This window comes from Gallinula chloropus, assembly GCF_964237585.1.
Source record: "Gallinula chloropus genome assembly, chromosome: 28".
Lineage (NCBI taxonomy): Eukaryota > Metazoa > Chordata > Aves > Gruiformes > Rallidae > Gallinula > Gallinula chloropus.
This window is the reverse complement of record NC_140113.1, coordinates 6,377,233-6,387,906: the sequence shown is the minus strand read 5'-3', so window position 1 is coordinate 6,387,906 and position 10,674 is coordinate 6,377,233. Positions and strand designations below refer to the sequence as shown.

The 10,674-nt window shown below is 57.6% G+C and overlaps 1 protein-coding gene across 1 annotated transcript; it reads left to right on the top strand.

Annotated features, from left to right (window-relative positions):
- The first annotated feature begins 2,073 nt into the window (after nucleotides 1–2,073).
- EEF2 (eukaryotic translation elongation factor 2) lies at nucleotides 2,074–10,619 on the top strand. Its single transcript, XM_084276478.1, has 15 exons — nucleotides 2,074–2,157; nucleotides 2,792–3,006; nucleotides 3,665–3,846; nucleotides 3,932–4,143; nucleotides 4,880–5,058; nucleotides 5,386–5,491; nucleotides 5,803–5,916; nucleotides 6,101–6,239; nucleotides 6,340–6,535; nucleotides 6,701–6,959; nucleotides 7,646–7,753; nucleotides 7,862–8,215; nucleotides 9,009–9,191; nucleotides 9,278–9,410; nucleotides 10,204–10,619. Exons 1-15 carry the CDS (start codon nucleotides 2,155–2,157, stop codon nucleotides 10,395–10,397), a joined length of 2,577 nt encoding a protein of 858 aa, XP_084132604.1. The 5' UTR covers nucleotides 2,074–2,154; the 3' UTR covers nucleotides 10,398–10,619.
- Nucleotides 10,620–10,674: the final 55 nt, after the last annotated feature.

Sequence of the window (10,674 nt, the reverse complement as noted above, 5' to 3'; positions counted from 1 at the left end):
GGAGATGATTGGGAGGAGCCGCTGGCCGGCGGCCTTTTCGGGAGAGAAAATGCTCTGGAGGAAAACCTGAGAAGAGAGAGATGTGTGTATCCATCAGGGAAACCCCACAGGCCCCGGCCTAGCTATCCTCCTCGCTCCGTGGCAGCCTCTGCTTGAACCTGAGCGTGTCAAGCTTTCCTGTTAGACCTCAGAGCTGCCAGACCCTCGGACATCCTCCATGCGTGAGGGATGCCGCACACCCCTGCATGTCTGCTGTGGGGGCTTCTGCAGCCTCCTGCCATTCCTTCCCCTCAGGCAGGCTCCCTGGGGAGGCAAACCAGGCACTTTGGGGCCAAACCCAAGCTGCTCTGTGACTGTGGTGTCCTGGAGATGCCCCAGCCCTCCTGCACAGGTCAGTGTTTGTGCTCACTGTGGGTGCTTGTGGAGGAGACAATCCCTGATCGCTTATCGCTTGTTAAAACATCATCTCTGTAGATGGAAATTACTTCCCCTAAGCCCACTGCTGTTCCCTCTGGGACCTGATTGCTCTATTTCTAAGGAGCAAGCACACAGCAGTGCCTTCTCGGGCTCCAGGCTGAGTTACCAGGAGGTAACCCAAGCAGTCGGGGTGAAATGCCATGCTGGGAGAGGTTTTCCAGCACTTTCCCCTCCTTGTCATCAACCCCATAAGCTAATGAAGCAAAAAAGGCAATTAGCCAGTTTCCAAGATAGGCCAATATGTTAATCAGGCTCCCCGGTGTTCCCTTCCAGCCTGGGAAAAGCCAGGGTTGGTGCTAAAAATTGAAGCGATTGCCATGGAAACCCCAAGAGCTGATAACTCATCCTGTCACACCGGGAGCCGCAGGGCCCGGAGCTGTCCCCGGTGTGGCTCTGATCTGGTCCTGCCTGTCCCTGCCGGGACTGAGGGAGGGGCCGTGCAAGCTGGGGACGTGCTGGGGGTTTGACCCGAGGTGCTGCAGGGACAGAGCGGGTTGGGTTTGCCTCAGCTTTGCTCCGCTGCGGCCGAGGGAGGTGGAGAGGTGGCCTCTTGCAGTGGGAAGAGCAGCAAAGGATTTGTGGTGTAGGGATGGGGAGATCCATCCATCCCCCCTGCTGGAGTCCTCTTCCCTCACCTGCGTGTGTCACCTCCCTCTGTCCTGGGCCTGGCCCTGGTGACACTCTTTGCTCTCCCCAAATGAGGGGGTTTGGCCCTTCCTGGCTGCGCTGGGCTGGAAGGAGATCCCCGTCAGGGAGCCCTGAGGCCAGGAGCCCCTTTCAGCGCTGGGCACGTTAAGGGGGGCGCTGGGGGAGACCCAAGTGGCGTATGGAAACCCGGGGACTGCGCCCGGGGAAGGACAGCCCTGAGCCCCTGGCTCGCAGGGGCCGCCTGGGGAGGCTTCAGGCCGGCTCTGTCCCGCAGTCCCGGCTCCGCTGGGCCGGGGGCCGCGGCTGGGCGCGGGGGCGGGGCCTGGGCTGGCGCGGGGGCTGCGCCGCCACCGCCGCCCGCTCGGCCCCCGGGGCTCCGGCCCCTCTCCGCCTGCAGGGGGCGCCCTAGCGCGGCCGAGCCTCCCCCGACGCCGCCGGCGGCCGGCGCATGCGCAGTGCGGGAACCCTGCGGGGCTGGGGGCTCGCCCGGCCTTGGCGGAAGGAGCCGGGCGGGGGTTCGTTCCCGCCGGCGCCCCCTCTCTGCCACGGGTGCCGGTGCCGGGGCTGACACCGGGCTCTGGCCTACCGCTCGCCCCTGGGAGCCGAGATCCTGGGTTCTCCCGCCGCTCTGGTGGGGCCGGCGACACCCAGCTCTCCCGACAGCCGCAGCGGTGCCGTCGCCCTACCGGGCTCCGCCCCGGAGAATCACCACCCGCCGCAGCCATACGGGCACCGCCGCCCGCCGCCCCCCAGCGCCGGTGAGCGGCCACGTGGGCCCGCCCCGGCGGAAAAGCCCTCCTTAACCATAGAGACTACCGGCAGCCGCGGGCCAGAGAGGCGCGGCGGCGCATGCGCCTTGGGTGCCCGGTGCGCAGGCCCCGCCCCCCGGCCGGCGTCTTCGTATAAGAAGGGGGCGGTTGACGTCAGCGTCCTCTTCCGCCCGCTCTGCGCTCGCCAGCGAGACAGGGCTGCCGCCGCCGCCATTGCTGTGACCCCCCCGCCCCGGAGAATCCACCGCCATCCGCCATCATGGTGAGGCCCCGCGTCCTGCCGCCGCCCCGGCGGGGCCGAGCGGGCCCCGCGCTCGCCGTGCCGCCGCGGATGTCCTGCCCGGCGCGGCCCGGGGCCCGGCGGCGGCGGCGGCCTGTGGGGCCGGGCCGGGCCGCGGCTGCGGGGTGAGGGGTGGGGCCGGACAGGGTGCCGCGGGGGGGGGGGGGGGGTGTCCCCGGGAGGCTCGGGGCGCTTCCCCGGCGGGTGGGGCTCGGTGTCGGTGGGGAGCTGCTCTCCCGGTGCCGGCGGGGCCCGGCAGCGCGGTGCCGGTGCCGCGGGGAGCGCAGCGGTGATGTGGCACCGGGCCGGGGCCGGCGCCGGGCCTTGGCAGCCGCCTTACGTAACGCTGCGGCCCGGGCGGGGGGCGGCTCTGGCGCCCCGGGCTGTCACCCGCCCTGTGCCGAGCGGTGACCCAGCGCGGATGGGCTGTTAACGGGCTCTGCCCCTCGGAAACGCTCCGGCGCTGCCGCAGTGTGCGGGGCAGCGAGGGGTGGTGCTGGCGCTGCGGGCCCGGGCCCCTGCCCCCGCCGCGCTGCTGCCTGCAGTGCCCTCACTTCTCCCCGCGGGCTGGAGCCGTCTGTACACACCTCTCCTTCCCCTTCCCTCCCCCTTCAAGGTGAACTTCACAGTAGACCAGATACGGGCCATCATGGACAAAAAGGCCAACATCAGGAACATGTCCGTGATCGCCCACGTTGACCACGGCAAATCCACCTTGACCGATTCTCTGGTGTGCAAAGCCGGCATCATCGCCTCTGCGCGCGCGGGGGAGACGCGCTTCACCGACACCAGGAAGGACGAGCAGGAGCGCTGCATTACCATCAAGTCAACGTGAGTTCCCCCTCCCCTGGGGCACCTCAGGGCTCCCGCTGCCTGGTCTGAGCTTGGGGGGGGGGGCTTCCAGTCCTCCGCTGGCTTCGTTCTGAGGTGACAGGAAGGTGACACCAGGCTGCGTCTGCTCTAGCGTGGAGGCGCTTCTCTTGCTCCTGAGGATTGCTTAAGGGAAAGAGCGAGTGTTGATGGGCTTGTGGTGAATCATGGAGCGCTGCCTTGGGGCGTGCACTGAGAGCTTCCAGCCTGCCGCTTCAGCTCTGGGACCTGGCTGGTGTCCCCTGGAGTGCTGCAGGGGCAGTGGGGGGGAGCGGCTCTGGTGACATAGCTGGTGGCTGTGTTGCTGTGGGTGGTTTGAGGGTCCTGAGGGGCCCTGAAAAAGGAGCAAGAAAGGCTTAGTAGAAAAAGAATAACTCCTTGATTGAAAGAAATTGAACCCTCTTTGGAGTCTTTTAAATTGCACGGAGGCAGAGGTGGTTGTGATTTCACAAGGGGTAATGAGGTTACGCTCCTGGTTATTTCCCTCCTTACTCCCCAGGAACATGCTTCAGGAAATCCCTAAGCTTGGGCGCAGCTGTCTGTGGGATAAAGGGCTGTTTCTAAGCGCTGGGGAGCAGTAGGGTTTGGATAACAATTCGAATTGTTTCTCTGATTTCAGAGCTATTTCTCTATTTTACGAGCTCTCTGAAAACGATTTGGCCTTCATCAAGCAGAGCAAGGATGGGTCTGGCTTCTTGATCAACCTGATTGATTCCCCTGGGCACGTGGATTTCTCTTCAGAGGTCACTGCTGCCCTTCGTGTCACTGATGGTGCCCTGGTTGTTGTAGACTGTGTCTCTGGTAAGGATTTCTGTAGCCATGTGCAGCTGGGCTTAGGTTGGCTGAGTGTGGTGACAAGGGTACCTGATCCCCTGGTGTTTGGCAGGCGTGTGTGTGCAGACAGAGACTGTGCTGCGTCAGGCCATTGCAGAGAGGATCAAGCCTGTCCTGATGATGAACAAGATGGACCGAGCGCTGCTGGAGCTGCAGCTGGAGCCTGAAGAGCTGTACCAGACCTTCCAGCGCATCGTGGAGAACGTGAACGTCATCATCTCCACCTACGGGGAAGGAGAAAGCGGCCCCATGGGAAACATCATGGTGAGTGAGTCTGCTCGAAATGAGTGTGAGGGAGCAGTTGTGACCCTTCTCACAGGTGGAGAGGTGAGAGTAGAATGTGAAGGACCCTTGTAGCACCCAGGTTTGAGCTGGTTTGGTGCTCTTGCTGGCTTTCCTTCCAAACCCTGAGCAACTTAAAGACTCTAAATGCAAGGAAGCGTTTTCTTTCTTTACCAAGGGTGCCTTGTTATTAGGACACGTCCTTGCCCGCATTGCATCTGTGCTGTCAGGTCCTGGGCTCCTACACAGCATCCCTCCCCTGGCTGTCTTTTGAAATAGAAGGCCAGGAGGTGTTTGCAGGTCCCTGCACCCTGTAGGGGTCCTGTGCAGTGACCAGGGCTGCTGACTGAAAAGCCTTGTACCTTGTTCTCCTTGAGCTCACTCCTCCATCCTCCCATGTATCACTGATCCTCCCTGAGGAAAGGGATCTTCCTGCTCACAAATCTAAGCAGCTGCTGAGCTGTCTTGAGTACGTAGCTGGTTGAAGTGAAACAAAAACAGTCTAGTCCTGGGATACAAAGATAAAATTGTGGGTGTGGGCCAGGCTGTCCCTGGACCTTGGAGATGACCACTGTCACCAAACTGCTTGAGAGTCATGTCGTCCTGAAGTGCCACTGCAAACCTCTTCCACTTAAATGATGCTTGGGGTGGAGTGTGCTGACTGCTGTAACACCCTGTGGCTGTTCCTCTGCACCCAACCCTGCTTGTTCTCTTCCAGATCGACCCAGTGCTCGGTACCGTGGGCTTTGGGTCTGGCCTGCACGGCTGGGCTTTCACTCTCAAGCAGTTCGCTGAAATGTACGTTGCAAAGTTTGCTGCCAAGGGTGAATCCCAGCTGAATCCATCTGAGCGTGCTAAGAAAGTAGAAGACATGATGAAGAAGCTGTGGGGAGACAGGTGAGGAGTCACAGACGTTGATTTGAGTTCCACCTTAGCTCTGTGTGGCTGGAACCTGACCCTGTTGAAGGTTGGTAAGGAGGGTGGATGGCAGTCCTGTCTCCTTGGCTTGGTGTGTGCCGTAGCACAGTAGGAAGCAGACAGATAAATGGGATGGGGATGGTGAATTAAAAGCATTTTTGCTAGCTCTGAGAGCCTGGGAGTCATGGGGGGGAAGGTATGAGGATGATTCTTGCCCAGCAGGACTTTCTCTGGCCTGAGCAAGCAGCGCAAGAGTTTCTGTAGCTGAATTGAGCACTAATTCTTGTCTGACTTACATTTCTCCAGGTACTTTGATCCTGCTACTGGCAAGTTCAGCAAATCTGCTACAAGCCCTGATGGAAAGAAGCTGCCCAGGACCTTCTGCCAGCTCATCCTTGACCCCATCTTCAAGGCGAGTTCCTTGGTGTTGAGTCTTGCTGGTGCCTTGTGCTCTCTGGTTGGGTGACAGTCTGTGATGATGGAAAATTTCTTCACTTTGACCTGACTTGTCTGATTGAAGAAATTCAAGTATCTGATGAAGTCGTTAGTCTCTGTAGTCAGGGAAGCTGGTAGTAAATAGAGTGCAGGGAAGTGTATGTCTGAGCTTCAGATGGGGTCAGCTGGGTGATGAGCAGGAGCAGAGATTCTCTCCAGTGACGCTTGTGCTGCTGCTCCAAACTGGGTCACCACCAGTGCTGATAACTGCTGCTGCTGCTGTTCCAGGTTTTCGATGCAATCATGAACTTCAAGAAAGAGGAGGCAGCCAAACTGATTGAGAAACTGGACATTAAACTTGACAGTGAAGATAAGGACAAGGAGGGCAAACCCCTGCTGAAGGTGAGAGTGCTCTGAATCCTCTGTGGGGTGGAAAGGAATAGATGTGCCGCTCCAGCTGTGGCAGCTTACTAAGCAGCTACAAACCCTGCCTGGGTCAGAGGGTGTTGGTGGTGGTTTGGAGGTTGGGAAAGGAGGGGAAGGTGTGCTTAGTGACCGGTGTGACACTCCTCTGATCCCTGCTCAGGCCGTGATGAGGCGGTGGCTGCCTGCTGGAGATGCCCTGCTGCAGATGATCACCATTCACCTGCCTTCTCCTGTCACAGCCCAGAAGTACCGTTGTGAGCTGCTCTACGAGGGACCCCCTGATGATGAGGCTGCCATAGGTATGATGAGCTTCCCTGCTGGGCTTCTCAGACACCTGTGCCCATATATCACATGCAAGGAATGGTACTGGATTAAGTTGATCTCTCCCCCTCCTTTCAGGTATTAAGAACTGTGACCCCAAAGGCCCCCTGATGATGTACATCTCTAAAATGGTGCCAACCTCTGACAAGGGACGTTTCTACGCGTTTGGACGTGTCTTCTCTGGTCTGGTCTCAACTGGCCTGAAAGTCAGAATCATGGGACCAAACTACACGCCTGGCAAGAAGGAGGATCTGTACCTGAAGCCAATTCAAAGGTCAGTCTTGGCTGAGCTGTAGCTCAGACTTGTGGCTCTAGAACTGTCTGGGCCTCTTACCTCTGAGGCCAGACAAGACACTTGGCCATGGTTTTTGGCTCTGCTGCCACCACTCTGAGATGCTGCCTGATCAGACTTGAGTAAAACCACTTCCTCTTCTGGCAGGACCATTCTCATGATGGGCCGCTACGTTGAACCCATTGAGGACGTGCCTTGTGGAAACATTGTTGGTCTGGTTGGTGTGGACCAGTTCCTGGTGAAGACTGGCACCATCACCACCTTTGAGCACGCTCACAACATGAGGGTCATGAAGTTCAGCGTCAGCCCCGTCGTGCGCGTGGCTGTGGAAGCCAAGAACCCGGCCGACCTGCCCAAGCTGGTGGAGGGACTGAAGCGCCTCGCCAAGTCTGACCCTATGGTGCAGGTGAATGTCTAGAGTGGTTTTGGGAACTGGAGAAATCCTGGTCCTGCTGGCAAAGGAGGCTTCTGCAGACCTTACGAGGAGAGACTGAGGGAGCTGGGGGTGTTTAGTCTGGAGAAGAGGAGGCTGAGGGGAGACCTTATCACCACCTACACTGACCTGACAGGAGGGTGTAGAGAGGTGGGTGTTAGTTTCTTCACCTAAGTGACAGGTGATGGGATGCGGGAATGGCCTCAAGCTGCACCAGTGCAGGTTTAGATTAGACTTTAGGAAAAAGTCCTTTCCCAAAAGGGTTATTGGGCATTAGGACAGGCTGCCCAGGGAGGGGGCTGAGTCACCAACCCTGGATGTGTTTGAGATGGGTAGATGAGGTGCTCAGGGATGTGTGCTGTTAAAGGATGTGTATGGTTGGATTCCTATGATCATAAAGGTCTTTTCCAACCTTGTGATTCTGTAGTTGTTGTGCTGGTGGAAAATTCTTGAATATTGGTCCCACCAGAGTGGGAAGGAGTTCTGTGTTTCACCTTGGGGCTGGTGCTGAGTCATCTCCAGATGAGTGGAAGGAGCATCTAAAAGTAGCTCCTTGAGTCAAAAGACACAAAATGGAGATGCACAAGTGTTGAATGTGTGAGAGTTTTCATAGCACTGCAGCAGGAGGCCTCACTGGCTGTGTAAAATGGTCTTTTCAGTGCATCATTGAGGAGTCTGGAGAGCACATCATCGCTGGGGCAGGGGAGCTGCACTTGGAGATCTGCCTGAAGGACCTGGAAGAGGACCATGCCTGCATTCCTATCAAGGTAGAGGGCTGAGCAGCACAGAGCTCTTGCTGTGAGCTCTCCCAGGGTGTGTGGTGAGCTGTAGTTTGGTTGTGGTGGCTCACAGCTCTTTGCTCTTCGTGGCTGCAGAAATCTGATCCTGTTGTGTCCTACCGTGAGACGGTGAGCGAGGAATCCAACGTGATGTGCCTTTCCAAGTCCCCCAACAAACACAACAGGCTGTACATGAAGGCCCGGCCCTTCCCAGATGGTTTGGCCGAAGACATCGACAAGGGTGAAGTCTCAGCTCGTCAGGAGCTGAAGCAACGAGCTCGTTACCTGGCTGAGAAGTACGAGTGGGATGTCACCGAAGCCCGGAAAATCTGGTGCTTTGGTCCTGATGGCACCGGCCCCAACATCCTGACTGACATCACCAAGGGAGTGCAGTACCTGAACGAGATCAAGGACAGCGTGGTGGCTGGCTTCCAGTGGGCAACCAAGGAGGTGAGGGCAGCCTGGGGCTGGGGTCACCCCGGGACGGGTGGTTTGCAGCATCACAGGGCTACAGCACGTGTTTGCAGAGGAAGAACTCCCACAGAGCACAGCTGGGATAAATGGAGTTTGGCAGAATGATGCTTTAGACACACAAAACACCCAACTTGCAGCCAGGACTGTGGAGAACTTGGTCATGGCAGCATGAATTTGAAATGCTAAAAACCCTTTCAGAGCCAAATGACCCAGCCAGGACAAGAACAAAAAGGAAAGGTGCTCTGAGAACCTCAGCAGAGGTCAGCCCGTGTTCACCTCTTGCTGCCTGAGCATTAGGGAGGAGATGACTCCAAAAGAACACGTTGACAGATTAGGAACAGCAGCAGGAGAGGGCTTGTTGGTCTGAAGAAGATGATGCCATGCCAATGACTTACTGGGTTTTGGTCCCTGTAGTCTGAAAGAAAGTTCTTCTGGCCAAATAGTTGGTGTTGTGGCATCATAAATGTGTGTCAGCCTTGGAGTTGTTGCATGGTGACACTGGTAGATGGTGTCAGTGTGTGGAGCCTGTGGGGAGTGCACCGGTGGCTGGGAGGCAGGAGTGGCTGGTCTTAGCTCCTTGGATCCCAGCTCCTAGGCAAGGAGGAGGACTTGCTGAACGGCTCCTTGTGCCAGGCTGGTTCTCCTGCTTCCTGCTGTAAGACCTGATTCCAAGGAAGGCCTGTAAGCTGAGGGAGCAGAGTTTGGTAGGGAACACCCACTGTCCCCCAGACATGATGTCATTTGACTCCTCTGCTCTGCTGTTTCCCAGGGGGTCCTGTGTGAGGAGAACATGCGTGCCGTGCGTTTCGATGTGCATGATGTCACTCTGCACGCCGACGCCATCCACCGTGGAGGTGGGCAGATCATTCCCACTGCCAGGAGATGCCTCTATGCCTGTGTGCTCACTGCTCAGCCCAGGCTCATGGAGCCCATCTACCTTGTGGAAATCCAGGTGAGGAACCTCTGCTCAGCCCAGAAGATCCTGGGCAAGGAGAATGTGAGTGTGCGGTTCGTGGTCCTCATGCTTCTCTCTCGCAGTGCCCGGAGCAGGTGGTGGGTGGCATCTACGGCGTGCTGAACAGGAAGCGTGGCCACGTGTTCGAGGAGACCCAGGTCGCTGGCACCCCCATGTTCGTGGTCAAGGCCTACCTGCCTGTCAATGAGTCCTTTGGTGAGTGCTGGTCTCGGGCGCTGCCCTGGGCTTGTGGGAGCTTCATCCCAACCCAGGAAGGAGATGCTTTGTGTCCTGCTGTCTGGTGGCAACCATTTGGGTTGGAAAGACCCTTGACATGAGTCTAAGCATTAACACTGCCCAGGCCACCACTAAACCATGTCCCTGAGTGTCAATATCTGCACATCTTCTAAAATCCCTCTCTGCACCATTCCTGGGCAGCCTGTCCCAGTGACTGACAAGCCTTTGGATGAAGAACCCTCCAATCTAAAATTCACCTGGAGCAACTGAGGCAGTTTCCCCTTGTCCCACTGGTTGTTCATGTGGGAATAGAGACCCAATGTGACAGGATGGTTGGGACTGGAGGGGACCTTTCTAGGTCACCTAGTCCAGCCCCTCTATGAGCAGGGACATCTTCCAACACCACATTGCTGAGAGCTCTGTCTACCCTGACCTTGAACATCTTAAGGGATGGGGCAAGGACAACCTCGGTCCCATGTTTCACTACCCTCAGTGTAACAAACTCCTATCTCCACTCTCAGTTCAAACCCACACCCCCTAGTCCTAGCACTAAAGTCTGTCCCCATCTTTTAAAGCCCCTCTGAGCAAGAGCAGAGTCTCTGAAGCCCTCTCCCATGCTGTTCTTGTGGTAGAGCAGCACTCCACCACACTCAGCATCTCTGCAGGCTTTCAGGTGCTGCTTGGAGTTCTCCAGGCGGTGACCTGGAGTGTGTAAATTCCACCCTCAACCTCTTCCACCTCCCACCTCACCCCGTTACCTTCTTCCTCCCAGGTTTCACAGCGGATTTGAGGTCCAACACAGGTGGCCAGGCTTTCCCCCAGTGCGTGTTCGACCACTGGCAGATCCTGCCCGGCGATCCCTTCGACAGCGCCAGCCGTCCCTGCCAGGTGGTGGCCGAGACCCGCAAGCGCAAGGGGCTGAAGGAAGGCATCCCCGCCCTCGACAACTTCCTGGACAAGCTCTAATTGAACTCACTGGACTCTGGGGGGGAACGGGAGGGAAAGGGGTGGGGAAATAATTAATTAGCGTTACCGCCCACATCAGAGGGGTTGGGCGCCCGTGACCGCCATCTCTGCTCGTTAATTAATCGGTTTACGTGGCGACTTGGAGGAAAAAACAAACAAACAAAGAAGCCTTATAGGTTTGTGTTGCACATGCCTCATTGTAACTAAACCATTTCCACTAGATCTTGCCCAATTCTGTATTTATTTGACTCAAAGTGTGGGGAGGGACCCCCCGCTC

Excerpts from the sequence above, each read along its gene's own strand:
- EEF2 (XM_084276478.1), top strand. Across the intron at positions 8,216-9,008 it reads TCCAGTGGGCAACCAAGGAG|GGGGTCCTGTGTGAGGAGAA; the intron begins GTGAGGGCAGCC and ends GCTGTTTCCCAG. Across the intron at positions 9,192-9,277 it reads TCTACCTTGTGGAAATCCAG|TGCCCGGAGCAGGTGGTGGG; the intron begins GTGAGGAACCTC and ends TCTCTCTCGCAG.